The sequence below is a fragment of the Lipotes vexillifer genome, unplaced genomic scaffold, assembly GCF_000442215.2.
Source record: "Lipotes vexillifer unplaced genomic scaffold, Lipotes_vexillifer_v1.1 scaffold365, whole genome shotgun sequence".
In the NCBI taxonomy this organism is placed as follows: Eukaryota; Metazoa; Chordata; class Mammalia; order Artiodactyla; family Lipotidae; genus Lipotes; species Lipotes vexillifer.
The window spans coordinates 1,974,271-1,993,476 of NW_006781263.1; the positions used below are offsets into that span (position 1 = coordinate 1,974,271).

General features: G+C 37.7%; 1 protein-coding gene across 2 annotated transcripts in view; it reads left to right on the forward strand.

Annotated features, from left to right (window-relative positions):
- The window catches only part of XRN2 (5'-3' exoribonuclease 2), an 80,037-nt gene that overhangs the window by 33,594 nt on the left and 27,237 nt on the right, over positions 1-19,206 (forward strand). For both annotated transcript variants that reach the window (XM_007454531.1, XM_007454532.1), the window contains 9 exons: positions 3,826-3,944; positions 7,276-7,411; positions 8,665-8,772; positions 8,870-8,959; positions 10,140-10,212; positions 14,277-14,360; positions 15,208-15,305; positions 15,964-16,043; positions 17,285-17,341. In XM_007454531.1, coding sequence (XP_007454593.1) covers positions 3,826-3,944; positions 7,276-7,411; positions 8,665-8,772; positions 8,870-8,959; positions 10,140-10,212; positions 14,277-14,360; positions 15,208-15,305; positions 15,964-16,043; positions 17,285-17,341 — 845 coding nt within the window. The remainder of the gene's footprint in view (positions 1-3,825; positions 3,945-7,275; positions 7,412-8,664; positions 8,773-8,869; positions 8,960-10,139; positions 10,213-14,276; positions 14,361-15,207; positions 15,306-15,963; positions 16,044-17,284; positions 17,342-19,206) is intronic.

A 19,206-nucleotide genomic window follows, 5' to 3' on the forward strand; every position in this document is an offset into this window, starting at 1 on the left:
AAAACTTTTTATCTTTTTGAGCAAAGAACGGTTCCAGGTGCCTTTTACAGCCTTCCAGGGAATTGAAATTTTTTCCATTGAGAGAATTTTGTAAAGACCAAAATAAATGGAAATCCACAGGTGCAATGTCTGGTGAAGAGAGTGGATGACTCAGAACTTCCCAGCCAAGTTGTAATAGTTTTTGCCTGGTCATCAGAGAAACATGCAGTCTTGCGTTATCCTGATGGAAGATTATGCGTTTTCTGTCTGTTTTCCGGACGCTTTTCGTCGAGTGCTGCTTTCATTTGGTCTAATTGGGAGCAGTATATGTTGGAATTAATCGTTTGATTTTCCGGAAGGAGCTCATAATAGAGGACTCCCTTCCAATCCCACCGCATACACAACATCACCTTCTTTGGATGAAGACTGGCCTTTGGTGTGGTTGGTGGTGGTTCATTTCACTTGCGCCACAATCTCTTCCGTTCTACATTATTGTACAGTGTCCACTTTTCATCACCCATCACGATTTGTTTTAAAAACGGAATGTTTTCCTCACGTTTCAGTAGAGAATCACATGTGGAAATACAGTCGAGAAGGTTTTTTTCACTTAATTTATGTGGAACCCAAACATCAAAGCGATTCACGTAACCAAGCTGGTGCAAATGATTTTCAGCGCTTGATTTGGATATTTTGAGTATGTCGGCTATCCCCTGTGTGGTATAACATTGATTGTTCTCAGTTAGTGTCTCAATTTGATTGCTAACAACTTCAGCTGGTCTACCCAACAGTGGAGCGTCATCCAGTGAGAAATCTCCAGCATGAAACTTCGCAAACCACTTTTGACACATTCGATCAGTCACGGCACCTTCTCCATACACTGCACAAATCTTTTTTTTGCGTTTCAGTTGTGTTTTTACCTTTCTTGAAATAATAAAGCGTAATATGCCAAAAATGTTGCTTTTTTCTTCCATCTTCAGTATTAAAATGGCTACACAAAAATTCACCGATCTTGATGTGTTTTTTAAAATGCACACTGATGTGACAGCTGTCACAATACAATCTAAGAAAATTGTTTCGGACTTCCCTGGTGGTCCAGTGGTTAAGAATCTGCTTGCCAGTGCAGGGGACACGGGTTCGATCCCTGGTCCAGGAAGATCCCACATGCTGCGGGGCAGCTAAGCCTGTGCGCCACAACTACTGATCCCATGCTCTAGAGCCCACAAGGTGCAACTACTGAGCTCACGTGCCACAACCGTTGAAGACTACACGCTCTGGGGCCCGTGTGCTGCAACTACTGAAGCCCGCGCGCCTAGAGCCTGTGCTCCGCAACAAGGGAAGCCACTGCAATGAGAAGCCCACGCACCGCAAAGAAGAGTAGGCCCCGCTCACCTCAACTAGAGAAAGCTGCGTGCAGCGACAAAGACCCAACATAGCCATAAAAAAGAAAAAATTGTTTCAAATGAAGTTAAAGACAACTGAGCGCTACTAGAGCCATCTTAATGGAAAAAGACCAGCAAACGTTTTGGCCAGACGTATACATGTACATGTATCTATTCTTTTTGATTTTTTTTTCTTATACGGAGTGAGATGTGGAGGGTCAGTGAAGGGGATTGCAGTGAGACACTTGAGTAGAACAGAAAAAGCTGATGTCCATCATTTAAGATCATAGTGACTACAGTCCCCACAGAGTGGAACTGAAAGTGACTGGCATTCTCAAACACCATATTGATGATATGATAGAATGCTTTTTTCTTAATGTCAGGGAGGCAGTAGGTTTAAACTTTGTCACCTGTGATTGCCCTGAGAAGGATTGCAATATTACAGTCAGGCTCCACAGAACCAGACCCACTGTTGATTAGTAACGTCTCCCATGGGAGTGAGAGTGGGGAGGTTGGTGTTTACGTTGCTTATTTGATCCTGTATTAATTCCTCTTGACACGTTTATTTCTTTTGGAGTCTTTGCAAAGAGGGATTTTCATCTAGAATGTTCTGAATTTAAAGTAATCATGAAGCCATATTACCAGTTCAGTTAAAGATGGCCTTTAAAGTTATGGATTTTTGCTCTTTTGGTGTGTTTTTGTTTATTGATTTTTTGAGCTGTTTGGGCATGTTAGTCTGCAGTACTTGACCAATGTCTGCTGACGGTGAACATTGTCAGTTTTATCAGACGGCTTCTGTTTCTTCATAAATATGTTTTTAATCTTTGCATTCTGCAGTATGGTTTCATTGTATCTGCAGCCATTCTCAGTTAACAGAATATGATTACAAAACAGCTTTTTAAAGAAAATTTTTATGACTTGTTACGAATCTGGTATGCTTAGGAAGGAATCCTTTTGTTGGTAGAGGGAGAGGAGAAAAGAGCAGTGGGGGGGTTAGCATTAAAGAGCAGACACCTGCCTTTAGTGTTTTCCTTGAAGGTATATTATTTTTGTTATCTAAAGATGGAATTTATATTTTGTCAATTTGGGAAAGTTTGCTTTTTACCCAACTTCCCCTCATAATTTAATCCAAATGGATTAGTGTGGGGTTTAAAAATAAAAGTGATGACTTAGTGAGTCAGGTGTACTATTGATCTTTCACATGTGGTGTTTCGTTTAATCCCTGCAGTAATCTGTGAAGATAGGGAACACTAGCATCCCCATTTCAAGTTGAGGCTGACAGGTTAAATAAATTGCCCAAGGCCATACACCGAGAAAGGCTGGTTTGGTATTTCAAACTCAGGTCTGTTTGACTGAAAATACCCATCTCATTTTCCCAGTGCAACAGTGCCTTCCTGGATTTATTTTTTTACTGGGTTTTGTGAGGGGTTTTGGACAGTATTGGCCGTACGGTATCATGAGTAAAATTGATACTATACGTTTTTAAAAGGAAAGTGTTATAAGCTCTATGTGAAATATAATTTTGCTTTGTTGTAACAAACTTCCTTAGCCTGTGGTATGAACTACCTTTATGCTAATTATAGTATCAACAAAATAGCCCCCGAGCTCTCAATTTAAAAAATTCAATTTACTCACAATATCTAATATATTGTGAATAATAGAACAAAACCTTTACTATGAAAACCTTTTTTGCCACTTATGTTTTTGGTCATTTAACATAAAACTAAAGTTGCAGAAGACTTTAATTTTTTAGTTAAAATTAAAATACTGTAGGGTGTGCCTATCTTCATTGAGTTAAGTACAAAGGGAAGAGATAATACTGAATTTAAAGTGGTATCCAAGTCTTTGAAATACTAATAAGATGTGCATTTTTCTAAGATGACCAATAGATTTTTATTTGTACATTGAATTTTAAAATATTGTGTGTAAAATAATTTAACAGTTATCTGGCAGAGTCTTATTACTAAACTGTTGCTTTCCAGAGTGGTTATACTAGGTTGAACACATACCATTTAACTTCATTTTCACCAGCTTGACTATTTTATGTATTACTGATTTATTTATTTATCTTTTTCCCCCTTTACCATTTTGCGGTTTGATTGGTGGAAAGTGATCGTGAATTCATAAGATCAGCGAATCACCAAAGAAAATAAATATTTAAGTATTAATTTTTAAAATTTATAAAATTAAATTTTTCTTTTTTCTTCTGAAGCAGTTTTTACCCTAAGAATGTTCAGATTCTTTTGAGTTTAAGCATAGGAAGCTTGGTACCATATTACTCTTTTTTTGGGGAAGTGCGATAGGCCAAGATCAGTCTTTGTGCTTTCTAAATACGTTTACCAATATCTATTTAACAGCCTTAAAAAATGTATTACCGTGAAGCATGGTGGTAGTAGCAGTTGGATGTAACTTCTTATGTGAAATGAATAATTAAGTCCTTTCTCTCTAATGTCATAATTGTCTTCAGAGTCCTTCAGTGTCTCCTAATGCGAGTTTCACTTCTGATGGCTCCCCATCTCCGAGAGGAGGAATTAAGCGAAAAGCGGAAGACAGTGACAGTGAACCTGAGCCAGAGGATAACGTCAGGTGAAGCCATTTTTTGGTAGCACTTTGTTAGCAAATTGCTGAAATAGAGGCGGTCTAATTAATGCTATTAGCTCAGAGCAGCAGTGCCTTCAGATGCTTGCCTGTGGTCTTTTTATCCATCAGTAATTAATGTGGAGGGTTAGAATAGTCAGTAAATTCCAGTGAGATGTGTAAGCTATAGCTGTTAAACCTAAGTATCTAGATTAGTATGCAGGTTTTCGTCCTCCAAGCCACTTTCCCTCTGAGAGCAGGCGCTAGATGGGCTAGGCATGAGGTGTTTAGCTCTGACTATGTGATCTGAAGGTCACTGCGTGGAGATTACATTTTCAAGCTGCTTAACCCAGAAAGTTCAGTTACACTTGGATACTTGATATGGTTTGCTTTAATCTGCTTAGTTGAAAAGTTTCTTCCTCAAGATGAAATATGTAGAACTTATTTGGTTAAGAAATAAATATGTATATTTTTGAAAAACAGACTTGTATATGCATGGTTATATTTCATGGCAGAGAAGTTTCCCTGTAGCTGTATACTTAACATTTATTTTATTTATTTATTTTTGGCTGCATTGGGTCTTCGTTGCTGCATGTGGGCTTTCTCTAGTTGCAGTGAGCGGGGGCTACTCTTCGTTGCGCTGTGCAGGCTTCTCACTGAGGTGGCTTCTCTTTGTTGCAGAGCACGGGCTCTAGGCCCATGGGCTTCAGTAGTTGTGGCACACGGGCTTCAGTAGTTGTGGCTCGCAGGCTCTAGAGCTCAGGCTCAGCAGTTGTGGCACACGGGCTTAGTTGCTCCGTGGCATGTGGGATCTTCCCGGACCAGGGCTCGACCCGAGTCCCTTGCATTGGCAGGCGGATTCTTAACCACTGTGCCACCAGGAAAGTCCCATACTTAACATTTATAATGGGAAACTTTGATTCTTTAATTTGTCCAGAAGTTGGAGATCATCATATAATAAGATTAACAGCCTCTCCCGTGATTAAATCTAGGTTTGAATCCTGGGCTCCAAGTGCAAAAGGCCAACAGTCTTAATAAATGTAACTCATTAAGAATTTAGCAAAAATGATATAGTTCAAAGTTAAGCAAACAATCGTGGTCCATATCTCGTGCTTCTTACCTAGGATATGGGTGGTGTGTTTATATTTATAATTAGAAATGTTCTTTGATGTTAGATTCTGATATCTGTGATGACTGGTTATCGAACATTTACCTGACCTGAGTTTTTATCCTCTGCTTCTATAACAATGGATTTCCTCTTAGAGTGTCTTTTGTTTTACTATGAGGTCATCATGATCAATACTAGCTTAATAGTAAACTTGATTTATTTAGTACTTTATTATTTAATTCAGGTGCTGGGGATAATCAAGGTAGAAATGCTTCTCAAGAAATGCTTGGGATTCTTAGCATTTATTTTGTTCATATTTTCTGTAAAATGGTGATAATCCACATTATGGATAGAGGATAGTTCTCCTGATTGATGTTCTGTGAATCCTTTGTGTATGTGGGAAATTAAAATTGGTAATGTATGCAGGTTTCCCCCGGTATCAGAAAGTGGATGGGGCCTATGAAACCTTTCAGAGCCGAAATGGCGTAAAGAAGCAGTTACCTTAGGTCACGTCTTGCTGCACAAAATAAATGGAGATAAAGCCCAGATGCTCACAGACACAGCTCACAGCTCTGGCGGCAGATGTTAAGATGCTGAGTGTGATTTCTGGGGAAGGGGCTGGCGGGGCCACTCCTGCTCCTGGGGTGCACGCTGAAAACGTGCTAAACGAGATTCCCACTTTCTGCCTTTTTTTTTTTAAGCGAAATCTCTGCATTTCTTTCTATTAGAGAAAACAGGTATTAATGGGGGTCTTCTGTAAAAGCAAAGTGGTGTAAAGTGGACTTTTGAAAAGCAGGGCATACCTGTATTCTGAAACATGACTGCAGTTAATTTGTAAGCTCTGGCACATGGTAGAAAATGACCTTACTGTAGAATCATCTTGATGTTCTTGATCTGTGCTGATTAAAAAAAATTTTTTTGGCTTCTTTGAGTTCCTTCAAGAAAATGTTTTAATCTCTTGGAGAATGAGAAATGAGTACTTTGTGGTTCTTCACATTGTATTTTCAGTGATTAATGATAACTTAGTGAATTAATTGACCTGCTCCTAAGTTTTACCAGAATATACATACGTGTGTACATGTGCATGCGTGTCCTTCCCTTCAACTCTTAGCTCAAAGAGGCCCAAGCATAGGGAGAGTAGGTTAGTTATACATATAATTTCTGCCTGGTTTCTAGATTATTCTTTCATAATTCACTTTTTACCTTTAAAAGAATTACCCATGCAAGTCTTTTTTTTTTAAGTAATTTAATTGACTTTCTCTGTATAGTTTAAGTATATTTTAACAAACTGAGTAACTTGAACTATATAAAAATATCTTCAGCAAATTTTAAAGTGTAGCTTTAGGGACTTCCTGGTGGCGCAGTGGTTAAGAATCCGCCTGCCAATGCAGGGGACACGGGTTCGATCCCTGGCCTGGGAAGATCCCGTATGCTGTGGAGCAGCTAAGCCTGTGCACCACAGCTACTGAGCCTGCGCTCTAGAGCCCGTGAGCCACAACTACTGAGCCCATCTGCTACAACTACTGAAGCCTGTGAGCTCTAGAGCCTGTGCTCCGCAACGAGAGAAGCCACCGCAGTGAGACGCTCACGCACCGCAACTAGAGAAAGCTCGCGTGCAGCACCGAAGACCCAATGCAGCCAAAAAGTTAATTTAAAAAAAAAAATGTAGCTTTAGAATTTTCCGCAATCAAAAAATCATACATGTAAAACAGTATGAAAATTTGAGCAAACAAGTGTTCTGTATCTACTTCAGCATAAGTGATTATTCTCTTTTTAAATGTAGTTTTATAACGCTGTTACTGGAATCAGTGTTTGAGTTTTTTTTTTGTTTTTTTTTTTTGCCATATGTGGGCCTCTCACTGTCGTGGCCTTTCCCGTTGCCGGACGCGCAAGCTCAGCGCCCATGGCTCACGGGCCCAGCCGCTCCGCGGCATGTGGGATCCTCCCGGACCGGGGCACGAACCCGTATCCCCTGCATCGGCAGGCGGACTCTCAACCACTGCGCCACCAGGGAGGCCCAGTGTTTGAGTTTTTGATGTTTAACTCTAAGTTGGTAATAAATCCTGTGAAAGTGGACTTCTTAGAAATAGTTAAATGAAACCATGTTTGTTAGCGTTAACTGTTTAACTCATTTACATTTCACCTGGACATTAAATATAAATTGATTTGGTGATAAACAGGTAGACAGTTACTATGTTAATTCAGCATACACTGGCTTTGCCTGGTTTGTAGGTTATGGGAAGCTGGTTGGAAACAGCGGTACTACAAGAACAAATTTGATGTTGATGCAGCTGATGAGAAATTCCGACGTAAAGTTGTGCAGTCTTATGTTGAAGGACTCTGCTGGGTTCTTCGATATTATTACCAGGTACAAAGAGAATATTTTCCTCTAAACCTCTAGTTAGTCATTTTAGGAACATAATTTCTATAATAATGTGTATTATTGAGCTGTATTCTGAGATTAAACCTAGACTTTTTTTTAAGCTTCCTATTTAGAAATTCATTACTTTGAATAATATTTGTTTCTAAAGCTCCTTAGGTGTTAATATATAAACAAAGCTATTTTTTTGTTGTGTCAAAAGATTTCAGCACCAGGGAGTATGGTTGAGTATACTTCGTCTTTCAAATGACTAAAATGTAGTGTTTTTTTAATTGGAATAAAAAAATAAATGAGGAACTAATAGATAGTCACTAAATGACTGAACAAAGGACAAAGCCTGGAAAATACTAGTAAGAATTTGAAAGGAATTTGAATGATACCATTTCCTCCGTATAAGGTAGTGATGTTACTTGAAGTGCTTTCTAATTGGAGTCATCTGTATCTGACTTAAAGCCTTTGATAATTGGGATGTCAGATTGATGAGAGGTTAGGTAGACATAGGGATTATAACACAGATAGTTAATATCTGGTTTTGTGCTCGGAGAGTGAAGCAAGTTCAGTTTGGTGTGATCTGAAATTAGTAAGTAGAAAGTAATTTAATGTGCTGAGTATCAACTATAAAATATTTTAATTTCATGTTTTACTCCTACCAAGATTTTAATTCACCAGGCACAGAGTGAAAACATACATCAGGAAGACTTCTTTTTTCTCTGAGTATAACTTGTTTCCGTTTTGATGGGCTTACTTAAATATTTTTATAATGAAGAGAAAGTTTTCCCTGAAAATATAGGGAATAGTAAGATGAAGCTTTTGCCTGTTTTACTCTCAATCACAGTGATGTCCCTTCCTCACCTGTAGGCTCAGTAAGTGTCAGCTGCAGCTGCTCTTCATTTTATTTGATGATGGCAGCTCTAGAGTTGAAAGAAATGCCACCAAACACATTATAAGGATAAAAATCTTCACCAAATTGTGTTTGTGAATATAAAGTTTGGTATTAACTACTGATTATTAAAGGTGTTTTGCAGTATTTTTTAAATCAAGGGGCCATTGATACGAAGTAAAAAGTTCAGATTTAATCAAAATAACTTAGGACTCATGGAAAAACTTAATGCATGGAATATATACTAGAAGTCGTGTTTTATAAATAGAATATATAGGTTAACAGTCTAACTTTTATTGGTTTTTTTCTGTGTATATCATTAACATAGATTTTTGGGTTTGCTGTTTTTTAATGATTCCAGGGTTGTGCGTCCTGGAAGTGGTATTATCCATTCCATTATGCACCATTCGCTTCAGACTTCGAAGGTATTGCAGATATGGCTTCTGATTTTGAGAAGGGTACCAAACCGGTAAGCTTAACTGTTTAGAGCCATAAAATTTATAGAATTTTGGCTTAGACAAAAATTGTGTGTTGTGTGTTAAAGTTTTTTTTTTTCTTTTTTACAGTTTAAACCACTGGAACAACTTATGGGGGTTTTTCCAGCTGCAAGTGGTAACTTTTTGCCTCCATCATGGCGGAAGCTCATGAGTGATCCCGTGAGTCTTTTAGTATTTTGAGTGTGTTGGTAACTGGGTTTTTGTCGTAGATTTTACCAACATTAGCCACAATTCGTCTTGCATCTCATAGTTAAGAGAGCGAAGTGCAGGAAAAAAAGTGAAAGTATTTGAGTTCCGTATATTTTTCACCACTTTATTTTTTTTCTGCTTTCCTTGGCCATCAGGACCCAACGTAGTAAAAAAAAAAAATCATTTGTGTTTGGGAGAAATTCTTAGAACAGTTTTTTTATTCTCAGCCTACCTGTAAGCCATTATTTTTGGTTGTTCCAGCCTGTGTGGTGGCTGCTAGAGCTAAGGCTGGCCCGCTTGAAATCCCCTCTCAGCTGGTTTTGTGGGCGAGGAGTGAGACCCAGCTGGGAGGTGGGGTTGTCAGTAAGCTCTTCACTCTACACTGGGTCCACAGCTGTCTGCTTTAAAATTCCTCTATAATAATGCCTTTTTTCCCCTCTTTTAAAATATAATTGTTGGGGCTTCCCTGGTGGCACAGTGGTTGAGAATCCGCCTGCCAATGCAGGGGACATGGGTTCGAGCCCTGGTCCGGGAAGATCCCACACGCCGCGGAGCAACGAAGCCCGTGTGCCACAACTACTGAGCCTGTGCTCTAGAGCCCGTGCTCCGCAACAAGAGGAGCCACCGCAATGATAAGCCCATGCACCGCAAAGAAGAGTAGCCCCGGCTCGCCACAACTAGAGAAAGCCCGTGTGCAGCAACGAAGACCCAACACAGCCAAAAATAAATAAATTTATTAAAAAAAAATATATATATATATATAATAGTTAATTTTGTTTCACTAGACCTGCAATTTAAAGAATACTTTTTTTGTGTGTGTGTGGTACACGGGCCTCTCACTGTTGTGGCCTCTCCCGTTGCGGAGCACAGGCTCCGGATGCGCAGGCTCAGCGGCCATGGCTCACGGGCCCAGCCGCTCCGCGGCACGTGGGATCTTCCCGGACCGGGGCACGAACCCGTGTCCCCTGCATCGGCAGGCAGACTCTCAACCACTGCGCCACTAGGGAAGCCCAAGGAATACCATTTTTAAAAGGAAAGGACACTTATTTTCTTATCAGGCATGATAACGTGATCAAATGTTATATCCAATTCTTTGTAACAGAAATATGTGACTTCACTTTTTGAATCTTTACTTGTCTTCCTGGTATAGGATTCTAGTATAATTGACTTCTACCCAGAAGATTTTGCTGTTGATTTGAATGGGAAGAAGTATGCATGGCAAGGTAAAATTTAGACATTATTCCTTTTCGTTAAAATAATTTTCTCTTGGGAAAACTGTGCACAAACATGATTTATGGGATGAAAGAATTTCTGTATTTTGCCATCCAAACTGGGATTAGCAATGATTGATATTTTAATAGTCACACTATGGTAAACAATAAATGGGTTGAAATACATTAATCATATTTTTTATCTCCTCTGTGATTAATTAATGGGACTTGGGACTTGCTCCTTTCAGTCACTGACGCCTTGTGAGATTGCTGAGCAATGTAGAAACATGAGAGTGTCCATGTGGAGATTTACTTACACTCTGTGGAAACTTTTGAAAAATGTATTAGAAATTTAGTTTACATACTTAACATTAATCATACTTAACATTAATCATACTTACTTCTGTGTATATTATTTTCTCATTCCATTCTGTTCACAGACTTTGCAGAAAGAATGGCAATAAAAATTAGTACTAAATGTCAGGTGATATTTCCCACTCAAAAACTGTGTGATGACAGTAAAACACAAGAAAGCCTCTCACACAGTAAGCCAATTGTTGTTTCACACCAAAGTCCCTTTCAGCAAATCATTTGAACCTCTTCTTCCACCATATATTGTTTTAGAATGATAAGCATGTTTGGTAATACCATGCTTTTCATTCTTTTTCCCTGATTATTCTCTGGGGTACAGAGACCCCAGAGTAAAATAACTCAAAGAGAACTGTGGAGGAAAAGGGGAATAAATAATAATTTACCAATTGAAATAATTATTTTATGAGATTTAAGGGTTGACTTTTGATTCATATAGTAACAGGAATTTCATATTACTTTAACAGAATGATAGTGAGAAATGCAACCCGTTGATAGGGCTGTGCAAGTGTTGTACTCTGTGGGCATATTGTGTTATAGGTAAAAAGATTGGGGTCTTAGGTTGTTTTTGAAGATGCTTTGTAGACGAGTCACATAGAGGGAGAGGAGGCATAGGAGAACAGGAAGTAGTAAAGCAAAAATAAGTAGTTATTTATGTAAGTGTTCGTTAAATGAATAAGTAAATATATAAACATGCAGATGACTTGCTGACTATCATTGTAGAATAAATTGTCCAGAGGAAAAGTAAGGCAGTGCACATCAGTTAGTTTCTCCACACCCTTGCCAATATTTATTTTGTTTTTTGGATAATAGCCATCTGGATGGGTGTGAAGTGGTATCTCACTGTGGTTTTGATTTTTCATTTCCCTAATGATTAATTATGTTGATCATTTCTTTTTTCATGTGCTTATTAGCTATTTGTGTATCTTGTTTTGGAAAATTGTCTTTTCAGGTCCTTTGCCCATTTTTGAATTGGGTTTTTGTTGTTTTATTATAGGTGTACTTTATATATTATTAATTTTGATGAAGTCCAATTTTTGTTGGACTCTTTTGTTGTTGTTGCCTTTGCTTTTGGTGTCTAAGAAATCACTGCCAAATCCAGTGTCATGAAGCTTGCTCCCTATATTTTCTTCTAAGAGTTTTATAGTTCTGGCTCTTACATTTAGGACATTCAGCCATTTTGAGTTAATTTTTGTATATGGTGTAATGTAAGGGTCCAACTTCATTCTTTTGCATGTGGATATCCATTTTCCCACCACCGGTTTGTTGGAGACACTGCCCTTTCCCCACTGAGTGGTCTTGGCACCCTTGTTGAAAATCATTTGAGTGCATATGATGGTTTATTTCTGGGCTGTTTATTCCATTGGTCAGAATGTCTGTCTTATGCCAGCACCATACTGTTTTAATTACTGTAGCTTTGTAGTCAGTTTTGAAATCAGGAGATGTGAGTCCTCCAACTTTATTTTTCTTTTTAAAGATTCTTTTGGCTGTCCGGGGTCCCTTAAGATTCCAGATGAATTTTAGCATGGGTTTAAACTCAGACCTTTAATATTTTTATATTTTATATAAATATTTTCATTTATTAGACTCTAGCAAGAACATACCTTTCTTGAGGTAAAATTTACTACTGTTAGGAGATGTAGTTTTTTCTCCATACATATCTTTAAATCATATGGAAAGTAATGATAATACTTAGTTAAGTTCTTGCCTAAGTTGAGTACATCTTAAAGTGATAGATGATAAAATATATCTAGGTATTTTTCCAACATTTATTGACCATGTGTACTTACAATTATTATATATAATAATATAGCATAGGGCTTCTCTGGTGGCGCAGGGGTTGAGAATCTGCCTGCTAATGCAGGGGACACGGGTTCGAGCCCTGGTCTGGAAGGATCCCACATGTTGCAGAGCAACTAGGCCCGTGAGCCACAACTACTGAGCCTGCGCGTCTGGAGCCTGTGCTCCGCAACAAGAGAGGCCACGATAGTGAGAGGCCCGCGCACCACGATGAAGCGTGGCCCCTGCTTGCCACAACTAGAGAAAGCCCTCGCACAGAAACGAAGACCCAACACAGCAAAAATTAATTAATAAACTCCCACCCCCAACATCTTCTTTAAAAATATATATATATAGTATAGATATTTCGAATGCTGTGTATTTTATATATGAACAGAGAATTTAAGTAATTTGATCAGAGTCACACAGTGTCAGAACTAAGATCTGAACCCAGAGAGTCTGACCACTGTGTTTAACTAAATATTACGACCATTTGGGCTGCCTCTGGGCTGTTGAGAGGTTTAAATGAACCAAAGCATGTAACATAGGAAATAGGTGCTCAGAAAAAAGTAGCTGCTGCTGCTGTCATTTTTACTATCAGCTCATTCTCAAGCACTACCACTGTCACACCTGGGTGTAAGACGTTCCTTCCTCCCTTGGCCAGTAGGGCTCGTTTGTTACTTGTTAACCATATGGCTGTCATTAGCACTGCAAGTTGCTTACTGTTTGGAATTAGCTTCTGGAGTTGATATTGTAGGAAAGTCTTTCTGATAATTTGTTTAGATCCTAAGTCTAGTAGGTAGAAAATGAAAGCTAGATAATGTTGTAGTTTTTCATGTTATAACTTTTGTTAAGTGAATGACTAATTACCACTTGAATAACTTTCTAGATTTTTTCCATCTAAGTGTTTACCAGCTTTTTAGGCCCCATAAAATTCACACTAGAAGTTAGTATTCTCCTTAACTAGGTATTCTCCTTACTTGTAGTACAACTGAAGACGTTTCCTAACTTTAAAAATATGGTAGCTAAATAATTAATGACAACTTTGGAAACCTTTCATTTCTCATCATTTTAAAGGGAAAAAATCACAAATACAGCAGTTTTGAGTGGCAGTAGTTTCAAAATTATTTAGCTTTATTTAACATTTCTCTTTGCTATTTATCTTAAAATTTTTATTTGGCCAAAATACTATTTTTACTGTATACAGCAGCACTTACTATGCTTCAGTAACTTTGTATATTTTTCTAGTAATAGATATCATATTACTGGTGTGTTTCTTTGAAGATTATGCACATGGGTCCGGATAAAGCAATGATCTCAATTCTAGCACACTCCAGGGGACAATTTTCAACCTGAAAATAATCATCTATTCTACCCGCCCCTAAAATTTAAGCAAACAAGTGTCTAAAATTTTTGTGTGTATAAGTTAATCATTAGGTCTTAAAATATAACAGAATATTATGCAATTTTAGAGCTGCAAGGGTCATTTCAAGTGTTCTAGTTAAACAGAACTTCTGAGTATTTTTGTTGAATGATCTCTGTACAAAAGAAGAAACCAAGGTCCTCTTTTAAAAAGATGAAAGGATGAACCCAAGCCTTTGGGATATTGACTGGTTTGCCCGAGGGCATCTAGTAAGGAGGGCGAGAACAGAGAGAGAGGCTGGTGTCTAGGTGGCCACTTGTTCATTTAATTTAAAAATTTTATTATCACAGAGTTAAGGTCAAACATGGTTTTCCATATGAGCCATTTTAAGGGTGGGAAATTTGGAATTTTTTTCTTCTACATTTGAATTTTGGCTAAAGATTAGAGTTCAGTTCCCAAATGTTTTTATATTAGCAGGGATATTCTACTAGAAATGTTCATTTGGACCAGTTGGAATTTAGGTGACCCTAATAGCTGGGCGGTTGGTGTGCGTTTATGTCCCCAGGTGTGGCTCTGTTGCCGTTCGTGGATGAGCGAAGACTGCGAGCTGCCCTGGAAGAGGTGTACCCGGACCTCACCCCGGAAGAGAGTAAGGCCAACACCCCACTCAGGCAGCAGTGAGTCTGTGGGACACAGACTTCACGTTTCCTTATAAAATTAGACCTTTTTATTTTCATTTGTGAATTTTTCACAAAGGGGGGCATAAATCATCATTGATTTTATTTCTTTGTAACAAAAGTTAAATTTGTTTCTTTAAATTTATTATCTGTAAATTGAATAGTAATTAAATGAAAAATTTAAGTTATAAGTATTAGATTTCCTCCATCTCCCTTCTTCCCTTCCTCCTTCCCTACCCCCCAAATAACAATAACTTTGCTTGAAGGTTAAGTTGAGTCAAAAGCATTTGCTCTCAGAGTCTTAACTTGAATTGTTATTTTTCACAAAAAGTGGGATTTTGTCATTAATACTGACAGTTAAAATATTGGGAAATTGCAAGGCTGGGCTCAATTGGAAAATTTATTTAATACCAGTGCAACAAACCTATAGAAATAATATCTCCATCAACCATCCTTAGGATAATTTTTGTTCTCAGATGATACAATTTGTGTTTCCTCAGGGAATGTTTGTTTCTTATAATAAGAAATTGAGTTCTGTATAAATAAGAAAACTCTGACCCTTATCTTGCAATCCCATAATAATTCAGGTATATTTTAGTAATTTTTTTTGATAGTCATCGATTTTTGAAACCTTATTGTCAAAGTTTTTTTGTCTTCTGCAGAGACATATCACCTATTTAGACCTATTATTGTTAAATTATTTTTCACAAACCCTTTAAGTTTTTAAAATTTAGATGCATCTTTTAATTTTGTTGTCATAAAAATTGCTCTTGCAGATATAATTGTTTGATCTTTATTCTTTTCCTACTTTCCCCCCAGCTAGAAGAAACAGTCTTGGAGGCGACGTCTTATTTGTGGGGAAACATCACCCACTGCACGACTTCCTTTTAGAGCTGTACAAGACAGGTTCCTCAGAGGTACAGTCTCCCTTCCAACATGAAGTGTTTTTAAATAGTATATTTATTTGGTTAATTAATCAGGAATACCTAGTTAATTAATCAGGAATACCTTTTTTAAATTTGGTAAAATATAAACATGATTTACCGTTTTAAGCATTTTTAAGTGTATAATTCTGTGGCATTAAGACCATCTACAAAGTTGTGCAACTACCACCAACTGTCCGTCTCCAGAACTTCTCCATCTTCCCAGTCAGAAACTCTGTAACAACATTAAACAACATTAAGCACTGCCTCTCCATCCTCCCCTCCTCCCAGCCTCTGATAACCTCTCTTCTTTCTGACTCTATGAATTTGTCTACTCTTGATACCTCACGTAAGTCGCATCATACAGTAGTATTTGTCCTCTTGTGTCTGGCTCGCTTCGCTTAGCATAATTTTTCAAGGTTCAGCCATCTTGTGTCAGAATTTCCTTCCTTTTATGGTTGAATAATATTCCATTGTGTGTATACACTACATTTTGTTTATCCACTCATCTGTTGATGGGAACTTCAGTGGTTTCCACCTTTTAAAAAGCTGTTAGAAGTGTTACTCCTATGAACGTTGACGAACAAGCATATGTTTTAGTCCCTGCTTTCCAATCTTTCGGGTGTATAATTAGGGCTGTGTTTTCCCACAGTCAGTGGATGTACCACCTGAACTGTGTCATGGGATTCAAGGAAAGTTTTCTTTGGATGAAGAAGCCATTCTTCCAGATCAGTAAGCATTCATTGTATATAATTGAAGTGATTGGGAGGATGTATAGTTAGCATTTTTACTTTGTTGCCTAAATGTTTCACTTTCTAGTAATAATGAGAAAGTAGAGAGAAAACAAAACAACAACAGAGTACCCCTGGACTAAAAAAAGACTTGGGGTCAAAGCCCAGCTCTTGGGGCAATCCGCAAGGTCAAAACTATTTTCAGAATAATACTAAGGTGTTATGATGCTGTTTTCCTTTCTCACTCTTTTCCTCCCTTGAGTGTATGATGGAGTTTTCCAGAGGCTAAATGTAGTGTGATACCTCAAGAGATTGAATCAGAAGCGGATAACAGAATCCAGCTATTAAGATAGATACTAAGCCATGTATTAAAGAAAGTTAAAGCAGTAACATTCTTCTCATTTGTTTTTGTTTTGCTTTTTAAAATACAGTGTTTTTTCATAAAAATGTTATATAAATTAATGGTAGGTTTATTACTAAATTGTCTTATTAGGTTTTCAGTAGTAGGTTTATTAGTATTATCTTTAAATTAGTGTTTAAAAATTTCTTAATTTTTAATAGGTAAATATTGACACATATAACCAACATGAACAGAAGTTCTTTGGGGTCCTCAATTGTTAAGATTGTAAAGGGGCTCTGAGATCAGAGTTTGAGAACTGCCGCTCAAGGGTATATAGATCCAGGAATAGAATTGCAGGTCATAAAATATGTGTATTTTCATCTTTTCTAGATAATATCAGGGGGTTTCCAAAGTGATTACACTATTTTATAATCTGTGTCAGTTTGTGAGAGATCCTATTGCTTTGTGTTCTTGTAAACTCTTGGGATTGTCACGACCTTAATTTTTGTCAATTTGGTGGATGCTTGTTGGGATCTTGTGGTTGACAGTTGTATTTCTCTGATTACTAATGAAATTGAATGCCGTATGGTATATCTCTTAACTATTTGGTTTTCCTCATTTATGAAATGCTTGTTCTGTTTTTCTGTTAAGTTATCTGTCCCCCCACCTCCCCCTTTCTGGTTTGTAGGTATTCTTTACAAATTCTGATAAAAGCCCTTTGCCCATAATTGTTTTCTGTTAGTGAGATTACAAGCAAGGAAGACAAGGCCCTTTTTTAAAGATATATACAATTATATTGTCTTGCTGGTGCATTTTCCTCAGAAACATAGCAACGCCTTGCTTTCACTTATCCAAAAGGTTACGATTCACAAATAGATGGTTCTTCTCTTGTTTTTTTTTAGAATAGTATGTTCTCCTGTTCCCATGTTAAGGGATCTGACACAGAACGCTGCGATCAGGTAAGTTTCCCCAAACTGCTGACATTTGCCCAGAATGCAGCTCTGAACTTGCAGATAAGTTTAAGAAGACTGGTTCACCGGGAAATGGTAGCAGTTATTCCAGCAGTGCTTTGAGATTGGAGAGTCCCTGTGTTGCAGACCTCCTAGTAGAGCCTCTTGACTTTAAATTATGTATATTGTTAAGGTTACTGATTTAACAAGCTTGCTTCTCTGCTTTCTGGTTTCCCCTAACAACCTCTAATTCTTCCTGGATTAGAGAAGTGGGAGGTAGAAAGTAGGAGTTTCCAAGAGTAGTTTGCTGTGTATGTGCAAACAGACCTCTTCACCCCAGAGGCCCACACAGCTTCACTGTATTGTAAGACTATTTATTACATTTATGGTCGTGGCCCTGCTGAGTTTAAAAACAAAACTGTTAATATATTTTATTTTGGTTAAGATGAGATAGAACAAATTTGTGGAATTTTTTTAATCAACAATTATAAACTTAAGGGGCTAATTTCTGCTATCTGGAAAACTTACACTTCATTTCTTCAATGGTGACAGCATTTTCTGCTGAGTATGTAAAATATAATATAGCTATTTAGATAAAAATCAGCAAACTTACTACTCATTTATGTAACTGTTGTATGTAATTACTAATCTTGATGGCAGGGTTTATGTTTTTGTTTTCTTCAGTCTTTAGATGAGAGTAGGGCAAATATTTAGTAATTCAAGGATTTTGTAAAAGCTGTTCCTGAACACTCCTTTCCCACACGTTATTATTTCTCTCATTCTCAGGGAATATTTTGAATTTTACTTAGATTTCTCATTGTGACTTACAAGCATGTTTATTTTCCTGTCTTTCATGGATTTAGATAGCAACTGCCATTCTAGAAAGGCTTTTACTTAAAGAAAACCATTGTGAATTTGGAAAATCTTCCTAAACTAGTTGCCTTTATCTCTACCCACAATTTTTGTTTATCTTTGCACGTAATTTGTCCTGGCTCTTTGTCTGTGGGCTCTTTTGTTAAGGGTGGGATTCAGAACTGTAAGCCAAGCTGCTGCGCCCACCACAAACAGTCTGGCTGCGGCAGAGCCAGTGTGGACTCTCTGTATTAACCCGTGGGGTCTCTGGCTCCCAGCCGAGCTTCAGGCCAGTTACTCCCACCTGTCCTCTCTGTTTGCTGTGCTCCTCAATTTCTCAGCATGTTCTCAAGGGTCTTCCTTCACAGCCCTCTAGAAATAGTTCATTCTTCTTAACTATCTAATTAGGATAGAGACTTGCGCAAGGGAAGAGTTACAAACTTGACAGATCCTGGAGTTTTTGTTTGTATGGTGATATGGTGGTGGTGATTTCTGAGCCTGAAATGGCCTTTGGTGTTGTTTGGTATCCACTATTTTTACAAGATTTATTAATTTATAAGAGAAATCTGAGATTCAGCTGTATATTCAGGTATATATTGAATATAACTTCATAATAAAATTGACTTAATTGAGTTGATTTCCTGGAGATTTCGTGACAGACCACAGTATTAACCCTTACCGTATGAGGTGATTTTCAGTGTTTTCTCTGAGGGGTCATGTTGAGGCTGAGATGCAGTTTACTGTAGTTTTGCATGTGTTTGTTTCAGGGTTTCTTGTGTATCCCAGTGTTTTTTTCGCTTTATAAACAAAAAATCTGAAAAGGTAGCCTCCATAGTCAGCTGCCAGTTCTGTTTTGCCTCTTGATATTTTCCCCCTTCTCTGTTTGCCTGCATCTGGTATTGCATTCCATGTTTGAGAAGTTGTTTCCTCACATTGACTTTAGGTAGATTCTTCCCATCGTGTTAGGTCTTATCTGTAGTATTGAGAAAGTATATTTTAGAAGTTATTGAAGTGTCTTAAAT